The sequence below is a fragment of the Podarcis vaucheri genome (assembly GCF_965113315.1).
Source record: "Podarcis vaucheri genome assembly, chromosome: 7".
Taxonomy (NCBI): Eukaryota; Metazoa; Chordata; class Lepidosauria; order Squamata; family Lacertidae; genus Podarcis; species Podarcis vaucheri.
In genome coordinates this window covers 77,982,387-78,007,933 of record NC_138765.1, presented here as the reverse complement: position 1 = coordinate 78,007,933, position 25,547 = coordinate 77,982,387, and the positions used below count along the sequence as shown (strand labels likewise).

Here is a 25,547-nt window from a genome sequence, read left to right as displayed (position 1 = left end):
CTTTCCTCTGTGTGTTTGTTTGAATGTCTCTCTGCTGTGTACAAGGCCTGGTGTAAGAAAGACAAAACCTCTAGTCCTTTTCATCTCAAATTATATGCTGTTTTCTGCTCAAGTTTCCTTGGCAAAGCATTGTCAGGATTCCTGTTCTCTCTGGACTCCTATCCTTATGCCTCTAGTGCTTTGCAGGATTGCATAAGCAAAGTCGCAGGCCCAAGAAATTGCAATGGAAATGTCAACAGTGAAGGAGAAAGCAGCCAAAGAGCAGGAACGGGAAGCAGCTAGGTTCACAAGAGATGAAGCTGAACCCCCCCCCCACACACACACTTATTTTAAGGGAAACTTCACTGAGCTAAAATATTGAGCTAGAAGGGAGGCCTTGCTCTTGCCAGCAACTGCGCTGCAGCATTTTGCACTAAGTTCAGCTCCTTGGTCAAGCACAGCAGAAGCCCCACACAGAGCATATTGCAGTAATCCAATCCTGAAGGTGACCAATGCATGAACTACGGCCACATTTTCCTGGTCCAGGAACTGAGGGGTGCATGAACTACTACGGCCACATTTTCCTGGTCCAGGAACTGAGGGGTGTGTGGCCTGGGAAAACTCCTGAGGGCCAGATAAAAGAGCCATATTTGGCCCCCGGGGCCTAAGTCGCCTCACCTGTGCTTCATTCAGTGGCTGCACATTCACCTGAGTGGACCCAAGAAGAAAAAACAAGCGAGGCCGGTGATTAGTGTGAAATACGAACTCGTTGTCCTGGAGATACCGAGTTAATTAGGGACTCTGATTACCTGTCATGTTTTTCCCTGGGTACCTGCCTGCGTTTCCATTAGCTCCCAATTTACAACTAGCAATTGATTTCTAACTGCACTGGCGGCCTGAGGAGCGCTGCTCAGGGGCAAGGTTGTGAGATTTACAAGCAGGCAGATCTGAAGTTCAGAGATTTATGGCTCAAGTGGAGCGGAAGGGAACTGGTAGCTGTTGTGATATATAGGTTTGAAAGATAAGAAGAGTTGCTATATAACCCTGCTGCGCACCCTGAATTCAAATGTTCCAGGGGTAGGCAAACTAAGGCCCAGGGGCCAGATGCAGCCCAATCGCCTTCTCAATCCAGCCCACGGATGGTCCAGGAATCAGCGTGTTTTTACATGAATAGAATGTGTCCTTTTATTTAAAATGCATCTCTGGGTTATTTGTGGGGCCAGCCTGCTGTTTTTAGATAAGCAGAATGTGTGCTTTTATTTAAAATGCATCTCTGGGTTATTTGTGGGGCCAGCCTGGTGTTTTTAGATGAGCAGAATGTGTGCTTTTATTTAAAATGCATCTCTGGGTTATTTGTGGGGCATAGGAATTCGTTCATTCCCCCCAAAAAAAATTTAGTCTGGCCCACCATATGGTCTGAGGGACTGTGGCCCATGGCTGAAAAAGGTTGCTGACCCCTGGTTCAGCCAATACAGCAGAGCAGGCCAGTAGGTATTTGATTCCTGCACTGCAGGGACTTTCCTTCCTTGGAGGTTTCTAAGCAGAGGTTGGGTGGCCGTCTGTCATGGATGCTTTAGCTGAGTTTCCTACATTGCAGGGGGTTGGACTAGATGACCCTCGGGGTCCCTTCCAGCTCCATGATTCTACGTTTCTTTCTGCTTCAACAATATCTCATTATGTTCCTATGATTTTTAGGTAATTGTATTTTGTATAAATTGTTTTTAAAAACTATTAATAAAACATGTTCTCTTTACAAACAAAACATTTAAATAGCTACCTTTCTATTGGTAGGATGGGGGGGGGTATGAGCATAGCCAGGCTTTTTGTTAGAGGGGCAGAATCTCAGATTTGTACGGTGGTACCTTGGGTTATATATGCTTCAGGTTACAGACTCCACTAACCCAGAAATAGTACCTTGGGTTAAGAACTTTGCTTCAGGATGAGAACAGAAATCGTTAGGCAGCGAAGCGGCAGTAGCAGGAGGCCCCATTAGCTAAAGTGGTGCTTTGGGTTAAGAACAGTTTCAGGTTAAGAACGGACCTCTGGAACAAATTAAGTTCTTAACCTGAGGTAGGTAAAGGTAAAGGGACCCCTGACCATTAGGTCCAGTCGTGGCCGACTCTGGGGTTGCGGTGCTCATCTTGCTTTACTGGCCAAGGGAGCCAGTGTACAGCTTCCGGGCCATGTGGCCAGCAGGACTAAGCCGCTTCTGGAGAACCAGAGCAGCGCACGGAAATGCCGTTTACCTTCCCGCCGGAGCGGTACCTATTTATCTACTTGCACTTTGACGTGCTTTCAAACTGCTAGGTTGGCAGGAGCAGGGACCAAGCAACTGGAGCTCACCTCATCACGGGGATTTGAACCGCCGACCTTCTGATCAGCAAGTCCTAGGCTCTGTGGTTTAATGCACAGCGCCACCCGCGTCCCTCTAACCCGAGGTACCACTGTATTAATTGTTACTTACTTGGCTACGCCCATGGGGGGGGCACAGGAAGGAAACCAGGTCAGAAGGGGGCCACGTTCGGAAAAAGGTTGGGAAACACTGAGTTAAACCACTGTCAGGAGCGTTGAAGGAACTTTCCTGAGGCACAAGACTGGGCTGCCCAGACAGCAAGATCTCCCTCTCCGCCTTGCCAATGTGGTCCAAAGGATAGCAGAGCAATACTGCCTCCAACACTGGAGGCAGGGAAGCAGCCATCATGGCTAGTAGCCAGGGACAGCCTGAACCTCCTTGAATTGGTCTAGGCCTCCTCGTTGGAAGTCATCCAAGTGAGTGGCCATCGCTGCAATATACAATTGCCTGCCCATTAAATTGTCGCAGGGGAGATTGTGCAAAAACGAAAGCGTTTCCGTCTTTGGCAGCTATATTGCAGGCTTCATCCAGAAAAGACTGGCCTTCCCTGCATGATCTTTGCCACACAGTCCACAGGGAGCAACCCATATCAAAGCGACAGTGTAAAGTCTCCCTCTGATTGATGCCCTCCAGTGTTATTACTGGAGTTGTGTAGTGATAGGCAGCCCTTCAAAGCCCATCTGATCTTGCTCGCTCAGCCAACTATTTCATGTTTTCTTTAGAAGAACTCGTGATCCTGTGTGTATCTAATCTTGTGTATCACCAGCCCTCATAATAGTGTTTTAACGGTGAGTTAATAGTCCAAATAAACCCTCTTTCTTTCTTTCTTTCTTTCTCTTTCTTTCTTTCTTTCTTTCTTTCTTTCTTTCTTTCTTCCTGCTCTAAGACTGGTAAGGGGACAGGAGATCACACAAGACACATCATATGCGCACAAGACACATCATATGGGGACTTCCGGCAAGGAAAAATGGCGGGCACCATGGCAGCCAGCAGCTCCTGAAGTCAGCCAGAGCCAACTGTGCTACCAGGCTGGCTCCAAGCTGCTGAGGCTGCAGCTGCCACGTTTCCCGGGGACAGAATTGCAAATCTGGGGACATTCCGGGGACGGAATTTGTCCGTGGGCCGGTTTGCAAATCTGGGGACGTCTGGCAACCCTACCTTAAGGGCTAGTGATGGGAAGTTTTCCTTCTGCACATGAGTCTGGCAAACTGCTCTGAGCTGAAACATTCCTTCCTAGAATGTTCAGTTCACATTCAGTTCATGAAACATACCCTGACCTGTTCTTAAAGCATGGTTGACCACATCTATGGAATACAATAGTTATGCCCTGTTAAGTTTTACTATATCAATCATTAGTTATAGTTTAAGTCTTGCTATATCAATCATTAGTAATTGTTTAATTACGAGGTCTTCACGCCTGTCCAACTCTGTGCTCCTTTTCCCAACCTTTAATCTATTGATGATTAATGTCTTATATGCAACCCTTGCAATGTATTTGTGTTAACCAATCAGCAACAAGCACATACGTAGCAATGCTGTAATATTCAATAAAAGGGACTCCCCGAGACATGCTCAGGAGATGCCTCCCAGATGACACTTGCCATTTGTCTGTCGTTTATTTCAACCCAACAGGCTAGGAACTTCATTCACAGAATCATAGAACTGCAGAATTGGAAGGGACCGGGAGGGTCATCTAGTCCAACCCTCTTCAATGCAAGAATCTCAGCTAAAGCATCCATGACAGATGGCCATCCAACCTCTGCTTAGAAACCTCCAAGGAAAGAGAGTCCACCACCTTCCGGGGTAGAGTGTTCCACTGTTGAACGGCTCTTGCCATCAGAAAGTTCTTTCTGGTGTTTAGTCGCAATCTCCTTTCTTGTAACCTGAAGTCATTGGTTCAAGCCCAACGCTCCAGAGCAAGAGAAAACAAGCTTGCTTCATCTTACGTGTGACAGCCCTTCAGGTATCTGAAGATGACTATCATATCTCTGCTCAGTCCCCTCTTTCCCAGGCTAAACATACCCAACACCCCCAACCATTCCACATAAGGCTTGGTTTCCAAACCCTTCCATCATCCTGGTTCGCCCTCCTATGCACACATTCCAGCTTTTCAATATCCTTCTGAAATTGTGGCACCCAAAACTGGACACAGTACTTCAGGTGTGGTCTGGCCAAGGCAGAATAGAGTGTTACTATGAGCCTAGCTTGCCGATCAGAAGGTCGGTGGTTCAAATCCCCACGATGGGGTGAGTTCCTGTTGTTCGGTCCTAGCTCCTGCCCACCTAGCAGTTTGAAAGCACACCAGTGCAAGTAGATAAATAAGTACCGCTCCGGCGGGAAGGTAAACGGCGTTTCTGTGCACTGCTCTGGTTCGCCAGAAGTGGCTTAGTCATACTGGCCACATGACCCGGAAGCTGTCTGTGGACAAACGCTGGCTCCCTTAGCCTATAGAGCGAGATGAACGTGCAACCTCAGAGTCATCTGCAACTGGACCTAATGGTCAGGGGTACCTTTACCTTATAACTTTCATTGTTCGAAACAGTGTACTTCTATTGATTCAGCCTAAAATAGCATTAGGCTTTTTTGCTGCTGCATCACACTGCTAACTTGTGTTAAGTTTGCTGTCTACTAAGACCCCTAAATCCATTTCACATGTGCTACTGGCAAGCCAATTATCCCCCATCTTATACTGGTGCAGCTGGTTCTTCCTGCCTAAGTGCAGAAACTTATATTCGTCCCTACTGATGTGTTTGTGTGTGTGTAATTAAAATTCAAAAGGTATTGATTTTTTTGTCGAACCTTGCTTGATGCAGCTGAGAAATACACAGGGCCCTACCCTGGTGATTATTCTGCAGATATTTACATAGCACCTTTGAAAGTGGGGAGAGAGAGGGATGCATTCTACTGCTCTCTGAATGGATCACATGACCTTTTTACATAAGAACTTGGCTTGACTTTGCTCCAGAAAGTAGCTGAGCAAACATTATGCCAGGTACTATGTGTTGATGGTGGGAAATTAAAAAAGAAAAAGAAAATCCATTCCCTTCGGCAAACACGGAAGAACACAAAAGAATGAAAGGCAACACTATCTAAATATTATGTTAGCATTACGGTTGTTTTAACACATAGGGTCGCTCCTTTCTTGAGCCTTTTGGAGATACTGTAAAATAAATATGGCAGGGCACTGGGAAAACACAAGAGGTCTTTTCCTCCAGTACGGTATTTTACAGACGAGAAAGAAAAGGTGGCATTCACTATGTCAGGGCTGGCTTAGCTATGCTTAGATGTTTGCTACGGAAACAAATTACCGCATTTTTCGCTCTATAAGACGCACCCGACCATAAGACACACCTAGTTTTAGAGGAGGAGAACAAGAAAAAAAATGTTCTCTCCCTCTCTGATCAGCACCTCTCCAGCAAAGCGGGAGGAGAAACGGAAGGCTCCGTTTCTCCTCCCGCTTTGCTGATGGGGCGCTGCGTGGAGAGGGAAAGCTGCGCAGCGATCCCTCTTGCTCTTCTGGCTTCAGCGAAAGCTTTTCACATGTGCAACTTTTCTCTTGGAGTTTTGGCCCTTTATTTAAGAATCTTAGCCAGAAGAATCACAGAATCAGTGATGGGTTTCAAGTACATTCTGTAGCAGATAGGCAGCTCGTACAGTTGCTTTAGCACAGGTGTGATATGACAGGGGGAAATTCGACAGCAAGGCTATTTCCCAGCGATGGAGGAAGCTGCAGCTGTTGCTCAGTCCGGTTTGCAGGTTCCTAATGCACGAGTCCATGTAGCCAAGATGCCTCCATCCAGGAAAGGGGGTAGCTGGTTCACCTGCTGAAACCGGTAAAAGGCGCTTTGGACCACAAAGGCTACCTGAGGCGCCAGCGACAAATAGAGATCAAGGTATACCTCCCAGCTATGAATCTGCTCCTTCAGGGGAATTGCAAATCCACCAGGTGGATTGCCCAACTGATGCAGCTTTTTCCATTGCTGGGAAACAGAACCACAATTTAATTTCTGCCTGTCATCATACTACTTTTGATAGATGAACTGTTTCGTTAAGTGTTGGAAATCTTTTTCCAGAGCAAAGAAAAAAGAAGAAAAAGCAATAACTGGTGATACAGGGCAGATTTAAGCTGCAACACAATACCACAAGAATTAGTGATGGTTCTATGATTCAGAGCTGGAAAGTCATATACCAGCCTGGAATGTATTATAAAGCAATTAAATTCAGAGGAGAGAAGGGAGCTGGCTACAAAGCAAAATAATTTATTGGCCTCTTGTAATCCTTTGTGCTAATAGGATAGGTTTTTCCTCCCTATCACCCTTCCTGGGTTTGAGGCAAAAAAGAAGCAAATGTGAGAAGAGATGGCAAGATTATTCTGTACTTTTTTCTTCTTTTTTCCTTTTTCACCCCCATCATCACACAAGCCTAGTTTTTAAAGGACGGAAGTTCAAAGGAATAAGATAACAGGATTCTATGAAGCAGTCAAATTACAATCCACCAGGAAGTGCAGCACAGCGACTTCCGGAGGCGGCGCGTTCAGCAATGGCGGTCCTCTTCAGTTGCTGAAGAGGGGCTCCGCGGAAAAGGGTCGTGCGCTGCGGCACAGCGACGACCCAGTCAGAGAAACCACGGGTAGAGTGAGCCCGTGGCCGTGGGGTTTGGCGGGCACCAGGAGCGACCTCGGAAACGCAGAAGAGACCCCGTAAGGGGTTTCGGAACGTGGAGGGGGTAGCGGTGCTGTGAATCCATCGCTCTTTCCGCGGAAGCGAAGCCGCGCGGCTGCTGCTGATCGGCGCTGACCTTTCTTCTTTCAACAATTGAATCGAAACAACATACTCGTGAGTAAGAAACTTGAGGCTTTATTTGAATCTAAATTTGGCGAAATTCGGCTGAAAGCGGGAGACGCTAAAAAGGAAGTCAGTCTTCCGGCTCTGTTTAAAGTATCAAGCAAGGACTCTTTAAAGCGGAAGCGTTGAAAGGAACTTAAAAGAAGTTGGAATATACTTTGCAAATTCGGATTTGACTGCTTAAAAGTTAAAGAAAAGTTATATCAGTTTTATAAGTGGATAAAGACTGTGATTCCTCTTTCCATCTATCTTTCTGTGGATTACAAAGCTATGAAACCCTGCTCTCGATCTGTCTGGATACAAAGAAACATCGGACTGTGGTAACTATAGATAAAAAAATATAAAGTTACACTGGGCTACTTTGTAAACTGTAAAAAAGGAACTGTTGCATGCACCTTTGTAAAGAACTTTTATTCTCTGCAGTTAAAACTGAACTTGGAAGGTCCCCCCCTGTTTTGGATTTTACTTGATTTTTCTCCTTTTCTGCGGGAATTTAATGGTGGAAATTTTCTATCCTTCTCCCTAATTTCTGGGGAGCTCCCCCTGCTGGATTGTGGAATTATTAGTCTCTGAGAACTGCTGTTTGATTTGGAATTTTTATGTCTGGATGTTTACTTTTTTTGGATTGTCTTTCCCATGGGATTTACAATTTGACCTTGACGCTTGGACAACTGTGGAATGAGTGGTGCAGGAAAAACAAGGGCTGCTAAGAAAGCAAAACAAACTGAACTTTTGCAAACAACTTTGCCTGTGCAGCCACACAGATCATCTGTTCCTATTGTGACAGGTCTGCAAGAAGGACAACCCCAGCAGCCAACTTTTGGGGATATGGCCGCAGGAGGGCTAGACCCTGTATCTAAAGAAATATTGGATCAGTTGGCAGCGTTAAATAAGAAGGCTGATGAACAAGCAGCTACATTTGAGGAGCAAGCGGCTAAATTTGATAAGGTGACAGCTACAATTAATAAACTGACAGATCAAGTCGCTCAAAATACACAGGCAGTAGGGAACATTGAAAAAACTACAACAGAAAATCGAAAATTAGCTTTGGAAGCAAATACTAAAGCAGATCAAAATAAAGAAAGGATTGAGGAATTAAGAGGAGAAGTAAGACCACTGAGCAGACAGGTTAATGAACAGCAAGCGTACCTGTCCATGGCGGAATTGAAAAACAGGGAGAGCAACCTTAGGCTGAGAAATATCCCAGAATCAGAAAAAGAAGACTTGATCGGCTTTTTGACAACAGAAATATCCAAGTTCTGGGATCTGGCAGAAGAGAAGGACTTTAAAATTGTTACCGCTTTTAGATTGGGAAGAGTGGCCAAGAAGGACAAACCAAGAGACTGCTTGATCATTTTGAGATCTAAGCAAGAAAAAGACAATATACTCGGCCTACATTTTAAAAACTCATTGGTAATCCAGGGAAAGACAGCAGAAATCTTCAGAGACATACCAAAACAGCTACTGGATTTAAGAGTCACATACAAAGACCTGGCAAGCTTATTGAGGAATAACACAATACCCTACAGGTGGGAATTCCCTCAAGGACTATCCTTTTCCTGGAAAGGGAAGAAGGTAAGAATCAGAACAGCAGAGGAGCAAGAAAAGTTCTTAAACGACCACGGGGAGGACCTCCGGAAAGGAGTAGCAGGAGCCTGGCCACCTCCTTCGTTTGGCTTTAACCCGGTTCCACCTCCAGTCAAAGACGATAAAGGAGAAACCCCTACTGGCTAATAAATTGATCCAGGATGTCCCTACAGCTTCTCAGTTGGAATATTAATGGCGCAAATTCCCCCGAAAAAAGGAAAAAGATTTTTCACATATTGAGAAAAGAACAATTGGATGTCATTTGCCTTCAAGAAACACATGTGTCTAGGCTCCACAGGAGAGTGTTAATTAATAAGAGACTAGGCCAAGAATTTATTTCATCAGACAAAGTTAAAAAAAGAGGAGTAGTGATCTATGCAAAAGAGAGTCTAGCACCAAAGTTGGTGTTTAAAGATGAATTTGGAAGAATTTTGGCAATTGAAATACAAGCACAAGGAGAAAAATTTCTGATAGTAGGAATTTATGCACCAAATGATGGGAAATCGGAATTCTATAAGAAGCTGCATGAGATAATGCTGGACCATATTGACTATTCTAACATCATTTTGATGGGAGATATGAATGGGGTTGTCTCCACTTACATGGACAAGTCACAAAACCAAAATTTGACCAAAGATGGCAGACTCCCAAAGACTTTTTTTGAACTTACAGACAATATGGACTTGACTGATATTTGGAGAACAAAGAACCCTTTAGGTAAAGAGGGAACATTCTTTTCTGAAGCCCACCTATCTTGGACAAGAATCGACCAAATCTGGATATCTAGAGGACTGGCACCTAAGACTAAAAAAATAGAGATCTGCCCTAAAACCTGCTCCGACCATAATGCTTTGAAAATGGACTTGAGACTTACACCAGCTGGATCCTTCAGATGGAGAATGAATGACTATTTATTTAGAGATCAGGAGATTGTGAAGCAGGCCCAAAAAACGCTGAAAGATTATTTTGAAATAAATTTGAATACCTCGGTGGAAAAGAGAATAATCTGGGACGCGAGTAAAGCTGTTATGAGAGGGTTTCTGATACAACAGAATTCTATCAAGAAAAAACTTCGGAATGGCAAAAAGGACAAGATCTTGGAGAAGATAAGAGACAGAGAGAAAAAACTGAGATTAAACCCAAAATCAAAAGAGGTTTTAAGACAAATAAAATTCCATCAAGCACAATATGCGAAACTAATAAATCAAGAAGTTGAATGGAAAATTAAACAGATGAAGCAAAGATCATTTGAATCGGCAAATAAATGTGGGAAGCTGCTGGCATGGCAGCTGAAAAAGAGACAAAAATTGAACTTTGTTACCAATCTCGAGGTCGAAGGAGAATGTATTCAGAAACCAGAAGAAATTAGAAAGTGTTTCCAGAGATACTTCAAAAAACTGTTTACCCAAGGACACCAAGCAGAGACTGAGATAAATCAATTCTTAAAAAGTCATGGCCTGCAAAAACTAACACAAGATAAACAAACAGCCCTGAACTATAAAATAACACAACAGGAAATTGAAAGTGCCATTCAGAATATGCAATTAGGCAAATCCCCAGGTCCAGATGGGCTCACCTCCAAATATTATAAGACACTGAAGGAATATTTGGTTCAGCCACTAATGGAGGTATGTAATCAAATTATGGAAGGGAAGGGGGCACCAGAATCGTGGAAAGAGCCATTCATCACTTTGATACCAAAATTGGAATCTGAAAAGACTCAACTTAAGAACTACCGTCCCATCTCACTCCTAAATGTGGATTACAAAATTTTTGCTGATATTTTGGCAAATAGACTGAAAAAAGTTTTAAACGAAGTAATACATAAAGACCAAGCAGGCTTTCTCCCGGGCAGGCATTTGTCTGACAACACCAGGAATATTGTCGACGTTTTGGAGTTATTACAGACAAATATGAACACAAAAGCAGTTTTGATTTTTATAGACGCAGAGAAGGCCTTTGATAATATATCTTGGAAATTTATGAAGAAAAATTTGGAAGGAATGGGAGTGGGAAGGGCGTTCCAAAATGGTATTGAAGCAATTTATTCAGAACAAAAAGCTAAATTGATAGTAAACAATGTGGTGACAGAGGAGTTTAAAATTGAAAAAGGGACACGACAGGGATGCCCCCTATCACCCTTGTTATTTATTTCTGTCCTGGAGGTGCTGCTGAACTTGATTAGGAAGGACCAACAGGTGGAAGGAATACAGGTCGGAGAAAAACAATATAAATTGAAGGCTTTTGCAGATGACTTGGTCTTGACAGTACAGGAGCCAGAAACTAGTACAAAAAGAGCTTTAGAGCTAATTTCTGAATTTGGTCGGGTGGCGGGATTTAAGTTGAACAAACAAAAAACTAAGGTTTTGGCAAAAAATATGACTTCTTCAGAAGTAGATGGGTTTCAGAAGGAAACAGAACTAAACGTGGTAACAAAAGTGAAATACCTGGGGGTTAACTTGACTGGAAGAAATTTGAATTTGTTTAAATACAATTATGAAAAATGTTGGTCTGAAATTAAAAGGGACTTAGAAATTTGGTCAAGATTGAAACTTTCCTTGTCGGGAAGGATTGCAGCAGTCAAAATGAATGTATTGCCAAGAATGTTATCTTTGTTTCAAACCCTCCAGATCGTGGACAGAGTGGAATGTTTTGGAAAGTGGCAGAAGGACATCACGAAGTTTGTCTGGCAGGGCAAAAAGCCCCGAATAAAATTTAAGATACTAACAGATGCAAAGGAAAGAGGGGGATTTGCCCTGCCGGACTTAAGATTGTACTATGAAGCTGCATCCTTCTGCTGGATGAAGGATTGGTTTCTGTTAGAAAACACAGATGTCCTAGACCTGGAAGGGCACAGTAATGCTTTTGGGTGGCATGCTTATTTGTGGTACGACAAGGCAAAGTCTCATAAATTGTTTAAAAACCATATTGTCAGGAAAGCTCTATTTATTGTCTGGACTAAATACAAGGACTTACTTGAAAATAAGACCCCGAGGTGGTTATCACCGACGGAGGCCAAGGCCATTAAACTACGTAACATGGAGAGTGGCTGGGCAAAATATTGTGAGTTAATAGAAAGAGTTGGTGATACTTGGAGGTTGCAGAGTTTCGAAAAATTGAAGGGAAAGGTGCGAGACTGGTTTCATTATGCCCAAATTTTAGAGGTTTTTAAAAAGGATAAGAAAATTGGTTTCCAGGTGGAAAAATCAAAACTAGAGACAGAATTACTTGAACCTAAGACGAAAGTGCTTTCAAGAATGTATAACTTGTTGCTTAAATGGAATACTCAAGATGAGACAGTTAAATCAGCTATGATAAAATGGGCACAAGACATTGGGTACAACATTATGTCTGAAGACTGGGAAAGGTTATGGACCACCGGTATGAAATTCACGGCATGCAGTGCCTTAAAAGAAAACATTATGAAAATGGTATACAGGTGGTACATGACCCCAGTTAAACTTGCAAAGATATATCATCTGTCTGACAATAAATGTTGGAAATGTAAGGAGGCTGAAGGTACTTTTTTTCACCTCTGGTGGACATGCCCGAGGGTGAAGGCTTTCTGGGAAATGATTTATAATGAGTTGAAAAAGGTGTTTAAGTACACCTTCCATAAGAAACCAGAGGCCTTCCTCCTGGGCATTGTGGGCCAGAGAGTGTTAAAGAAAGATAGAGTTTTCTTTTTATATGCAACTACAGCAGCAAGAATCCTTATAGCCAAACATTGGAAGGCACAGGAGATACCCACGCTGGAAGAGTGGCATTCACAGCTGATGGACTACATGGAATTAGCTGAAATGACCGGCAGAATCCGAGATCTGGGAGAAGAAGCGGTGGAAGAGGATTGGAAAAAATTTAAGGACTATCTACAAAAACATTATAAGCTATATGAATGTTGAGAATCTGCCAGGTTTTTGGGAAAAACATGCTTCAGTATTGAGATTTGTAAATGGTGGAAATTAAGTTAGGATTTTGAAAAATATAAATTACAGGCTATATAAGTAAATGAAAGCACAAAAACACATAAAATAAGGTATCAATTTGCTGTTTATTTTCATTGTAAAGAAAGCAGGGGATGGAAGATGTGGGGAAGTCCAGTTGACTATGAAAATAGATCTGGAAAAGTGAATTTTCTTTTTTAATTTCTTCTTTTTTTCTGTAAAACTGCTTTTGTTGTGTTATGACGATGTATTTTGACCTTGGAAAAAAAAGCAAATAAAAAAACTATTAAAAAAAAAAAGGAAGTGCAGCACAGCCACTTGTGGGTTTAAATCAGACTAAGGATGTTGATTGGAATATAGGTGTCAATTAGCTGCCTCTAATGCCAGAATATCTGTGCTGTCTCTCACTCTTCCTTGTGAATGGTTCACTTCCCCTCTGCACGCATTAAAAGATCATCTCAGCACTTATCACCAAGCTAAGAACATTAAAAAGCCTACTGCCTCAGGCCAGCGGCCCATTAGGTCTATCATCCTGATCCTGTTGTTCCAGCTGGAAGATTCAGGACAAATAAAAGCTGTTGCTTTTTCATGCAGAGCACAGTTCAACTGTGGAACTCACTGCCACAAGAGGCAGTGATGGCCACTAATGTTGATGGCTTTTTTCCCTGCTCTCTTCTGAGGTACTAGCCATACTGGCTATGCTCTGTCTTCATAATCAGAGGCAGAAATGCTTGTGAGTAGCAGTTTCTGGAAACCACAGGAAGGGAAACAAGTGTTCTTGCATTCAGGTCTTGCTTGGTCACAATGAGAACAGGAGGCTGGACTAGATGGGCCACTGGCCTCATCCAGTTGGCTCTTTTTATATAGGTTCTACACAGAAGGCATAGGGTACAATTCCGGCTCATAAAACTATTGAACTTGACTGAGATGGAGTTTACTCAAAAGTTGGATAAACTGATGCGCTTGTAAAATACAGTGGTACCTCGAATTACATACGCTTCAGGTTACATACGCTTCAGGTTACACACTCTGCTAACCCAGAAATAGTGCTTCAGGATAAGAACAGAAATTGGGCTCCAGCGGCGCAGCGGCAGCAGGAGGCCCCATTAGCTAAAGTGGTGCTTCAGGTTAAGAACAGTTTCAGGACCTCCGGAATGAATTAAGTACTTAACCCGAGGTACCACTGTAAACTGTCACTCGCTGGATCATCACCTTGTCATGGTGAGTGGGCTTGCACGTTCCTATGACCCTTGCGAGAGAAGCCGTCGGGAGTCTGGTACTCCCAGCAGGGTCACCCAAGGCGGTAAGGTCAAAGGGGAGGAGATAGGAGATAGACAAATGATGGAAGAAGTCCTCAACGGCAGATCAGGCAGAAGATAACAAGCGGTATGTTACAACGGCTGTGAAGGCGGATGAAGGCTGCAGCAGATAAGAACCTGCAGGTTGTCTTGACACTCATGCCATCGGAAGACTGTGGTGCACTGATCTGATGAACTGCTGGGCTTGTAAAATATGCTTGGCTTGATTTGTAGCTATAGTGTAAACATGGGTTTAGGATTGGATCCAATGCATGTCCTATTCAATTGAAATTGATGGCCGTGACTAATTTAGGTCTATTGATTCCGGTGCGTCTGAGTAAAATTTAGTTGCATGCAACTGATATAAGTAAAAAAAAAAACTGCTCCTTTTCCCATATGGCGTACCCAAGAGCCCATATAGAGTCCTTTAGTCGGTTCTCTGTGGGTAGGAGAAAATAACAGACCAACCAAAGAATATTGAGAAGCAAAGCAGCTAGTAAGCCTGATCTTTTATTAACTGTTGCAACAGGGTTCTCCCCCACACACAGGAGAGAGGAGGAGGACCCAGAGCCATGCGTGCAAGCCCTACTATAGACATTTTAAATTGCCCGCCCTGGAGTGCAAGACCACCCCCAGAAACATCATACATATATCACAGAAGGGGTGTAGCCCAAGACCAGATACATCATACCTCCGTCACAGAAAAGGCGGTCTACAACAGAAATCTGAGTACTTTGTTTTTACCCTGTCTGCCAGGTTGCCTGTTAATGGTCACTTGACTGGATTACCTGGGGAGCCTGGCCATTCTTTTGTAATGATAATACTTAATTCCTGAGGCAGGTCACAGGCTCACCCTATTCACACCTTAAACGTGCCCTTAAGGCAGGATTTGTGAGGACAGAGACAATGGGGAGGTTTCTGCATTTCCTTTGACCTGTAGAGAAATATTTGAGGTGACTGAAAGAGTCAAAATGGCTTTAGGACTTTTCCTATGGGCGTGACTAATTTAGGTCTATTGATTCCAGTGGGTCTAACCTGAGTAAAATTTAGTTGCATGCAACCTTTAGCATGTTTTGGGGGTTATAGCCAATGTTAGATCTACGCTGAGCAGACCCATTGGAATGGATGGACATTGCCTTTCAGATGCGACTGGACTACAACTCCCATCATTCCTATATCCTTTGCCATGCTGGCTGGGTCTGATGGGAGTTGTAGTTGGGAGGACCACAAGCTCCGCATCATGGCTCTAAGCCAGTCTTCCCTGACCCGGCAGCCTTCGGAGATGTTTTGGACTACAATTGGGCCATGGACCCCAACCCAGTAGGTGATACTTGGAAATCCAAAAAGGTTTGGAGGGCGTCGGGTTGATGGAGGCTTCCCTGAGCCCAAGATTTAGAAGTGTGTTCCAGGGAGCACTGGAGTTCCTTTGAAAGCAGCATCAGGCATTCCTCAGTGAATGTGTAAGAAGGAATCCCGTTGGGCCCATCTGTCCCAGCCTCCTGTTTCCAGCAGTGGAGAGTCAGATGTCAGCCAGAAGCAGAATGCGAAAGAGAGTCTCCCATGTTGCTCTCCAACAACTGCAACTGGTCTTCAAGTGGTGGTGGTGGGGAGAACGTTGCAAAAGAAGACACACATGTCCATAAAATTTGCACATGCTTGTCTAGATGTGTAGTTGCACATTTGGAAAGAATTGCTGCAATTTAAATAGAAATATAACGCATCTCACCAGAGCAGGACGGAGAGTGTCACCAAATGATCTGTGTGCCTGCTCAGTCCATGTGCCAACTACTGAGCGAAACTCACCACACCCACACACACCTAGAAAACCTAGAATGCTGCTTTATACTGACTTAGATCATTGACTCAGTATTGTCTACACTGACTGGCAGCAGCACTCCAGGGTTTCAGGTAGGGTTCTCTCTCAGTCCTGCCTTGAGATGCCAGGAATTGAACCTGCAACCTTTTGCATGCAGCGCAGATGCTCTGCCACCAAGTTATGGACTTTCACCAGTGTAAGAAGAAATAACCCTTCTTAGAGTTATGTATCTTCTAACAGGACAGGCTTTCAAACAGGGCTTCTTCAAAGTGAGGACTCAAATGCCCTTCAAACGGCCAGCCTAGTGTTCTGCACCATACTGCTCCTGAGCCCGGAGGTTCTACTTAGCTGTGGACTACAGCTGTTGTTGTTGTTTAGTCATTTAGTCGTGTCCGACTCTTCGTGACCCCATGGACCAGATCATGCCAGACACTCCTGTCTTCCACTGCCTCCTGCAGTTTGGTCAAACTCATGTTCATAGCTTCAAGAACACTGTCCAACCATCTCGTCCTCTGTCGTCCCCTTCTCCTTGTGCCCTCCATTTCCCCCAACATCAGGGTCTTTTCCAGGGAGTCTTCTCTTCTCATGAGGTGGCCAAAGTATTGGAGCCTCAGCTTCAGGATCTGTCCTTCCAGTGAGCACTCAGGCCTGATTTCCTTCAGAATGGATAGGTTTGACCTTCTTGCAGTCCATGGGACTCTCAAGAGTCTCCTCCAGCACCACAATTCAAAAGCAGCTTTCTTTATGGTCCAGCTCTCACTTCCATACGTCACTACTGGGAAAACCATGGCTTTAACTGTTTATACAAACAATACACACCATATGTTGAAAGCACATTTAAAGCATAGACTTTCCTCAAAGAATCCTGGGAACTATACTCATCACAGAGTTACAATTCCCAGCACCCTTGACAGACTACAGTTCTCAGGATTCTTTGAGGGGAAGCCATGTGCTTTCAACAAAGCAACTACTCTATTCCGAACTTAAAAATCGAAAGTATAATGCTGGTGGTCAACAAAAGAGGTTTAAAGACAAATCTCAAGGCAAATCTTAAAAAATGTAGCATAAACACTGACAACTGGGAAACACTGGCCTGCAAGCGCTCCAGTTGGAGAACAGCCTTTACCAAAGGTGTCATGGACTTTGAAGACACTCTAACTCAGAACTCAAAGGGAGAAACGTGCTAAGACGAAGGCACACTTGGCAAATCCACACGGTGATCAACTCTCGCCCGGGAACCAATGTCCGCACTGTGGAATCATAGAATCATAGAGTTGGAAGAGACCACAAGGGCCATCGAGTCCAACCCCCTGCCAAGCAGGAAACACCATCAGAGCACTCCTGACATATGGTTGTCAAGCCTCTGCTTAAAGACCTCCAAAGTAGGAGACTCCACCACACTCCTTGGCAGCAAATCCCACTGTCGAACAGCTCTTACTGTCAGGACGTTCCTCCTGATGTTTAGGTGGAATCTTCTTTCTTGTAGTTTGGATCCATTGCTCCGTGTCCGCTTCTCTGGAGCAGCAGAAAACAACCTTTCTCCCTCCTCTATATGACATCCTTTTATATATTTGAACATGGCTATCATATCACCCCTTAACCTCCTCTTCTCCAGGCTAAACATGCCCAGCTCCCTTAGCCGTTCCTCATAAGGCATCGTTTCCAGGCCTTTGACCATTTTGGTTGCCCTCCTCTGGACACGTTCCAGTTTGTCAGTGTCCTTCTTGAATTGTGGTGCCCAGAACTGGACACAGTACTCCAGGTGAGGTCTGACCAGAGCAGAATACAGTGGCACTATTACTTCCCTTGATCTAGATGCTATACTCCTATTGATGCAGCCCAGAATTGCATTGGCTTTTTTAGCTTTTTTAGCTTTTTTTAGTGGAAGGACGTGTGGGTCCAAAATTGGCCTCCACAGTCTTTTACAGACTCATTGTTAAAACCGTGTTTATGGAAGACAATCTTACTCGGCTACGAGTGATTGCCAGAGAAGAGTATGCAGCCTGATAGATCTCCCATCCTTGAATTTCTCTAATCCACTTTGAAAGCCTTAAAGGGGGATTTTTAACTTTTCCAGATGGGGTTTTCCCATTATAACTTCTAGAGCCCTGGGGAAAGAACTCTGAAACTCTGGGGCGTTTATGTGCATGCTTGAAAAAGTTTTCTTATAAGAGACATCCACAACATCTCCCCCAAAAAGACAAAATTGCAGACAGTGATTCACCAGAGACAGATCAGCCCCAAACAAGCTTGGTCGCTGTGTAGAAACCAAGCATTTGTCTCCAGCAAAAGGTTTCTCTCTGACCACACTAGTGGTGTGACGGAGCTCCAATGCGCTGCTGGAATGAATTTCGTTCGTTATTGCTCAATCCGCCCCTTTGCAAGGAGAGACGGTCTTGGCAGCCTCCTCTGCTTTCCAGCAGCAGCAGCGGCAAAGCAACCCTTTCCAAGAGGAGAGCGCAGATCGGGAGAGGGCCAGATTCTGCGGACTCACAACCAGCACCCTCAACTCTGACAGACAGCGGCTCTCTCTGAGCCGATCAGGCAGCGTGTGCATGCGCCTCTTCCACGCCCCTTCCACAACTCCTGCCAACTCGGGGCTGCTTTGTATAATGGGACGTGGGAACGCCTGCCTGCGGGAGCATGTGCTCTGCCACTGATCCTGGCTCGCAGCGCACGCCCTCCTTAAGACTGTTTGCAAACCCAGAACCTTGAAAGGAGCAAAGAGAAGCCGATCCACAAGGACAGCACGAGACAGCCATGCCCATCTCGAGGAAGTTCAGAGGGCAAACTTCACCCACTGTTGGGCTATAAAGAATATTGCTGGGTGTTCCCTGCTCCACTCAAGGTGCATGTATGTGCATATACTGAAGATCTCGCTCGCTCTATATATCTATCTGCCTTCTTTCCGTTTGGGACAGTCGCTGCAAACAGAGCAGCAACTCAGAGCAGAGAACTGACAGCAGGAGCGTTTAAAATGAAGACTGAAAATCAATATACGGGCGGCGTGCCATGCGAAGGCAGGAAGGGGGTGAGTGTCTGGCTGGCAGACGACGCTGTTTCCTTCTGTGGGCATGTGGGTCGAGGGGTAAACGGGCAAAATACAGTAGAATTTTGCCAAATGAAACACAGAACCTCTTGTTTTACGACAGAATATCCCAATTTTCATGCGGAATGTTGGAGGGTGTGGACTCAGACCACAGTCTGCTGCTGGATCTTGGAGACAGGCCTGTTTTTAAGGATTTTTTCTCAGGGTTTGTTGGTGGGAGGGGGGAGTGGCAGGGTCACTGCAAGACAGAATAGGCTGAGGGTTTGGCGAAGGTCCCCTGGTCACAAAACCTTGGACCGGCCCCATGACATAAAGGTCCAGAAAGACACCTTGTCAGAAGAGTAGGTGGTTGTGCACTGAAAAATATTGGCATTTTATTTTTATTTTATTTTTTAGAAAAAGAGGGAATGGAGTTAGGATGTTGAGAATTTGAGGCACCTGGGTTCCAGCCCTACAGACATCTTTGCACAATATTGATTGGGCAACATTTTGGCATGCTGGCAATCAGCATCCGATGTCTGAGATTCCATTTTCTGTAGTCTTTTAAGCACTGTGCAGTTTTTCCTCGGTCTGCAACATTCTTTTTTTGCTCCAAGCAAGGAGCCTGTGCATGCCCAATATCACTGCAGGGAAACAAGGGGAGATAATCTGCCCTGCTAATTGCCAAAGGTGCAGGGGTGGTGTGACTTGCAAACAACCCAACCCTGGGCTGGCAGGGTTTTTATTACTGCATGCACGCGTCCATGAAGCAGCAGGCAGTTCCACAGGTGCGCTTTGAATCTCTTCACTGCTGACTGGTGATGCATGGTTTGGGTCACAGCCCTCAGAGAATGCATTGTAGGTCCGCGGAGAGGGCAGAGACATCTTGAGCCAACCCTAGTTAAAGGTAAAGGGACCCCTGACCATTAGGTCCAGTCTTGGCCGACTCTCGGGTTGTGGCGCTCATCTCACTTTACTGGCCAAGGGAGCCGGCGTACAGCTTCCGGGTCATGTGACCAGCATGACTAAGCTGCTTCTGGCAAACCAGAGCAGCGCACAGAAACGCCGTTTACCTTCCTGCCAGAGTGGTACCTATTTATCTACTTGCACTTTGGTGTGCTTTTGAACTGCTAGGTTGGCAGGAGCAGGGACCGAGTCGAACCACCAACCTTCTGATCGGCGAGCCCTAGGCTCTGTGGTTTAACCCACAGCGCCACCTGCATCCCATTTGAGCCAGCACTACAGACCCATAAATGTGAGCTTGAGACCCAGGAGCCGTTTGTCAATGCCAGAATGCCCAGCCTAAAACATGTGAAGTAGTAGTGAAGCGAGTGCCTCTGAGCATGTACTGAGTTCCTAGTATTTAGCTCTTAAAGGGAGACTTTCCAGAGCCTGATTTTAGGCAGTCACGCTTTCCGGCCTGGATGCTCGAACCACCCCAAGCCTGTAGAGGTTGGATGTGCCAATTTGGTAATGCATTCTGCACATGCTCAGAGTCATAGCATGGGGGAAGTGTCCCATTCTACCAAGAATAAATGTTGCACTTTTGCATGCTGTGGTATGTAATTTCCCCACGAGAGAAGCAGAAATGGCAAGCCAGCTGTGCATGTCACATAAGAAAGAAGTATTTATTCTGTGCTAAAGTTGGCATCAGCCCCATACCTTTTCAAAATACCTGGAGGTCTTTTGCGTAGAAGATGACAAAGACTTGCAAGGCTGCCTTCACACTGCACATTTTAAAGAGCATGGCTTCCTCACAATATCCTGGGAACTGTAGCTCACAGCGCCCTTAACAAACTACTGCCCCAACCAGCAGAGCCAATGGTCAGGAAGGACACAAGTTGCAACTGAAGATAATTGTTCCATGGACAGTAGATCAGTCACTGGAAGTCACTGAGAGCTAGAAGTTCAAAGTACATTAACATCAGCTGAACCAGAATGACTGAAAGACTCCATAATTCAAGAGAGTAAAACCACGTCCGCACCATTCATTTATATTGCTACGGTACCATTTAAACAGTCATGGCTTCCCCCATAGAAACCTGGGGGCTGCAGTTTGTTCAAGATGCTGAGAGTTGTTAGGAGACTCCCTATTCCCCATTTAAAGTGGTATGATACTGCTTTAAATGTACAGTGTGAATGTGGCCTAAGGCTGTGCATACACCGAATTTTTAAAGCACATTGTTCCCCCTTAAGAATGCTGGGAACTGTAGTTCACCCCTTGGAACTATAGTTCTCAGCACCCATAACAAACTACAGGTCCCAGGGTTGGTTTTTTTGGGGGGGAGGAATCATGTACTTTAAATGCATGGTGTGCCTATGTATGTTGTCTCCTGAGAGCAAATCGATCAGAAGGACTTAAGTGGAGGAAGGCTGATTGCATTTGAAAACTGACAGAAACCTCTTTTTGGTGAGAGCCATTCAACAATGGAACCAGTTACAGTACCTAGGAATTGGTGTTGGGTCTCACTTAAGAATATAAGAGGAGCCCTGCAGGATCAGGCCAATAGCCCATATAGTCCAACATCCTGCTCTCGCCAGTTGGCTTTGGGGAACCCTCAAGCGGGCCTGAGCCCTTGAGGGCTGTCCCAAGTGGCTTTACGGAAAAATCTAGGTACAAGGCTGCTCAGTCACCAGCAGAGCCCATGGGTCCCTGCGGAACAAAGGAAGGAGTCCAGCCACCAGCCGGAGCAAATAGCTGTAGACCAAAGTTTATTGTGCAACAGGTTCAAAGAGGAATTTTGAATCCCGAGGATGGGGTGACAAGGATTTTTAAAAGTTTCTATCTTATCCCAGCATACAGTTCATTAAGCATCATCACTACATCATTGCTACATCAGAAAAGGGGAGGGTTATACATGATTAACATAGGAGGAATGTGTTGCAACAGGCGGATACAGGATATGTATTGGGAAGTACCATATTTTTTGCACCCTATAAGTACCATATAGTAACATATGGTGCCATAAGTACCATATAAGACTCACTTTTTCCCTCCTAAAAAGTAAGGGGAAATGTGTGCACGCATTATGGAGCGAATGCAGGCTGCGCAGCTATCCCAGAAGCCAGAACAGCAAGAGGGATCGCTGCTTTCGCTGCACAGCGATCCCTCTTGCTGTTCTGGCTTCTGGGATTCAGGATATTTTTTTTCTTGTTTTCCTCCTCCCAAAACTAGGTGCGTCTTATGGTCTTATAGAGCGAAAAATACAGTGCATTCTAAGCACCTACTACAAAGGGACAATAGGACTTTGGTTTGCATAGTCTGCCACCACCTATGAGTACAGTGGTGCCCCGCAAGACGAATGCCTCGCAAGATGAAAAACTTGCTAGACGAAAGGGTTTTGCGGTTTTTGAGCTGCTTCGCAAGACGAATTTCCCTATAGGCTTGCTTCGCAAGACGAAAACGTCTTGCGTTTTTTGCAAGTTTGTTTCCTTTTTCTTAACACCGTTAATACAGTTGCGACTTGACTTCGAGGAGCAACTCATAGAACGCCTTTTTTGAGGTTTTTTGTGATTTTTGAAGCTTTCCAAAACTTTTCCGACACCGTGCTTCGCAAGACAAAAAAACCGCAAGATGAAAAAACTCGCGGAACGAATTAATTTTGTCTTGCGAGGCACCACTGTATCTTCCTGTGAGTATGTGACCTCCCGCTTGAGGGATTGTGGTGGGGACCAAGTGGTTTCCAAGTCCTTGGCCAACGAAGCAAATTGGCGGTGGAATGAAGGAAACAGGCAAAGGAGTTGATTTTATATGATTTTTAAAGCTAGGTAACTTCCCTGAGCTGTCAAGTCGAAACGATACATTTATGCATAATCTTTGTAACATTTAACAAGATGTGCCCCGCCCCCCGTAATTTCGGTAACAAACTTTGTGCTGCACAAAGAAGCACTTTTCTTTTATGTCTCTTGAATCTTCCAACATTCAGCTTCATTGGAGCCCCACGAATTCTAGTGTTGACAGAGGGAGAAGAAAACTTTCCCTGAACTGAAAAAAAATCCCAAATGCTGCAACCATCTAACTGTTGCAGTTAGGGAGGCAATGCGCCAGCAATAAATCTGCCTTTGGGGTGCTTGGGTGGGCGCCAGAATATGTCAAACGGGGGGGGGGGGCAGGGAGGGGGGAGGAGCAGAGAGAGCAGAAAGGTCAACTCTGGTCATTGGCAAGGCCTGGGTCCTCAATGGAAAATATGATCCGCCTTCCTGGAAGACAGGGAACGAAACTCTTTTATGCCCTGGCAGTGTTTTAAAAAGCCCCCAGCTGCAACCTTGGCCAGAAACGCCACGTTGTTTATAGGCTGGTACCTTGTGATGGGGAAGGATCTTTTGGAACGTGCGTGGAAAGGTCATCCATCCTTCCGAAATTGTTCAGCCAGAAATACAGGACTTTTTTCCTGGGGGGTGGGGGTGGGAGGGAGTGATGGAAAAACCCAGATCGCTTGCCTTTCCAATATTTCTCCATGTCTGCACTTCGCTCTGCACTTCGCTCTGGGGCTTCTTAAAAAGAGAAAGCAATGAATGAATGAAATGAATAATCCTAATACAGTGGTACTTCAGGTTAAGTACTTAATTCGTTCCGGAGGTCTGTTCTTAACCTGAAACTATTCTTAACCTGAAGCACCACTTTAGCTAATGGGGCCTCCTGCTGCTGCCGCGCTGCTGGAGCCTGATTTCTGTTCTCATCCTGAAGCAAAGTTCTTAACCTGAAGCACTATTTCTGGGTTAGCGGAGTCTGTAACCTGAAGCGTATGTAACCTGAGGTACCACTGTAATGGCTCAAAGAAAAAGGGAGCTGGTCTTGTAAGGTAAGCCAGGCTAAGAGATCATGCCTGGCCCAAGGTCACTGAGAGAGTGTCATGGCTGAGTATGGATGTGTAGATATTTTCCAGCTTTGCAGGCCGTTGAGCCTTTGGGTCCCTTCCAACTCTATAATTCTATTAACTCCACATGGGACTGCAGATCCATCCTTTTGGACCCGTACATGAAAAGTTAAGCTGCCATTTCTCATCACAGCACTGTGCTGTTTTGAACAGTTGGTAACAGGTGTCAGGGCAACGGTGTTCCTCTAGCTTTTTCCTAACCTAAGCCATACTTTCCTGGTTTTTCAAACAGGATTAAATAGGTTCTTGCAGGGTAAATGATTAATTAATACAGAAGGTTTGCCTGCAATGTGGGACAGAAACTTTCCTGGACCGAGGGCCACATTCCCTTCTGGGCAACCTTCCGAGGGCCAAATGCCAGTGGTGGGTGTGGCCAGAGACAAAAGTGGGTGGGGCAATGAATGACCTTTTTTTTAACCTTTTGCGTACAAGGCTAGTCCCTGCAAACACTGTCCTCCATCTAAGCAAGAAGCATGATCAGAGTTCAAGGACACATTTCCACCTGGGGGTGTGGTCTTGGGGTGCGAATCAGAGCCGGCAAAGGGGGCGTGGCTTGGGAAGAGTTCCAAGGGCCAGATAAGAGAGGCGAGGAGGGCCACATGTGGTTCCTTGCTCTTTGCACGTTTGGGATAAGGAAGGACACTTCCTGGGCTGATTTTAGGAAGCTGGTTCACCCTCCAACCACTCTCACCTCCTCTTGCCTGCAGAGAATGACCCTCGTTCTCAGCTTGGTGACCTTCGTGGCTGCCTTTGGTTCATCTTTCCAGTATGGCTACAACGTCTCCGTGATAAATTCTCCAGAACTGGTAGGTAGGGTCTCTGTGCTCACTCACACCTTTTCCACTTTGCGTCACCGGAGCCCAGACATCCCTTTCTCCTCATGCAGATGAGCCAGCGCAATAAACTTGCTGATTTAATGCTGTATTTTACAATGTTGCAACCCACCCACCCTGTGACCTTAGGACTGGAAAGTATTAATAATAATATAAAGACGTTCTTTGTTGATAGAATTTTGAGCACCATCAACCAGAAATGGTGAATGTTGACACAGTTTACATCAGGTAAAGGGGAAGCTGTGGCCTCCCAGAGGTTGTTGTACTCCAATACCCATAGTCCAGAGCGACCAGTCCTCATGGATGATGGGTTCTGTAGTCCCACAACATCCGGAAATCCGCAGGTTCCCTGTTCCTGGCTTACTTAGAAGAGGGCATTGTTAATGAACCTGTGATACCTCTCTTCTTCCAGTTCATGAAAGCTTTTTACAACGAAACCTACTATGAAAGGAATGGGGAGTACATGAGCAAGGACATGATGACAGCCCTCTGGTCGATCACAGTGTCTTTCTTCCCGCTCGGAGGCTTCTTTGGGTCGCTTTTGGTTGGCCCCATGGTGAACAAATGCGGCAGGTAAGAAAAGCGTGGTTCTGGCTCACATTGCTGGTTGTGGTGTGATGCAGAGGGGGGTGCAGAGCAAGGGCAGCCAGGATAGGGCCTTCTAGACGTTGTTGCCCTGAAGGGTTTACAACTTCCCATGACTCCTGGGAGCACCAGCCAGAAAGGAGTCTCTCTCCTGCTCCTGTCTCTGTATGAGTGCCATCTCTGACTTTTTATTATGACTGATTGAAACAGGTATGGGGACTGGGGACTGCACCAGATTCTTGTTGTCGGACTCTGCTGCAAAAGTTCCAAATATTGGTATAGGAATTCAAGAGTGAGTGGCTTGTGAGAGCCATGCGGTTGAGCTGGAGCAACCAGCTCAAACCTCTTCCCAAGCTGAGCTTCTCAGGTAGACTGGGGAAGAACAAAGGCTTGCTTACCTTAC

General features: G+C 45.2%; 1 protein-coding gene across 2 annotated transcripts in view; it reads left to right on the top strand.

The window, feature by feature from the left end:
* The window catches only part of LOC309536201 (solute carrier family 2, facilitated glucose transporter member 5-like), a 43,316-nt gene that overhangs the window by 3,456 nt on the left and 14,313 nt on the right, over positions 1-25,547 (top strand). Inside the window, exons 1-3 of one of the 2 annotated variants that reach the window (XM_082230172.1) lie at positions 18,199-18,852; positions 24,434-24,532; positions 24,972-25,132. In XM_082230172.1, the coding sequence (XP_082086298.1) occupies positions 18,799-18,852; positions 24,434-24,532; positions 24,972-25,132 (314 nt within the window). In that variant the 5' untranslated portion in view covers positions 18,199-18,798. Of the gene's footprint in view, positions 1-18,198; positions 18,853-24,433; positions 24,533-24,971; positions 25,133-25,547 lie in introns of those variants that run through there. The other variant, XM_082230173.1, reaches the window with a different exon arrangement.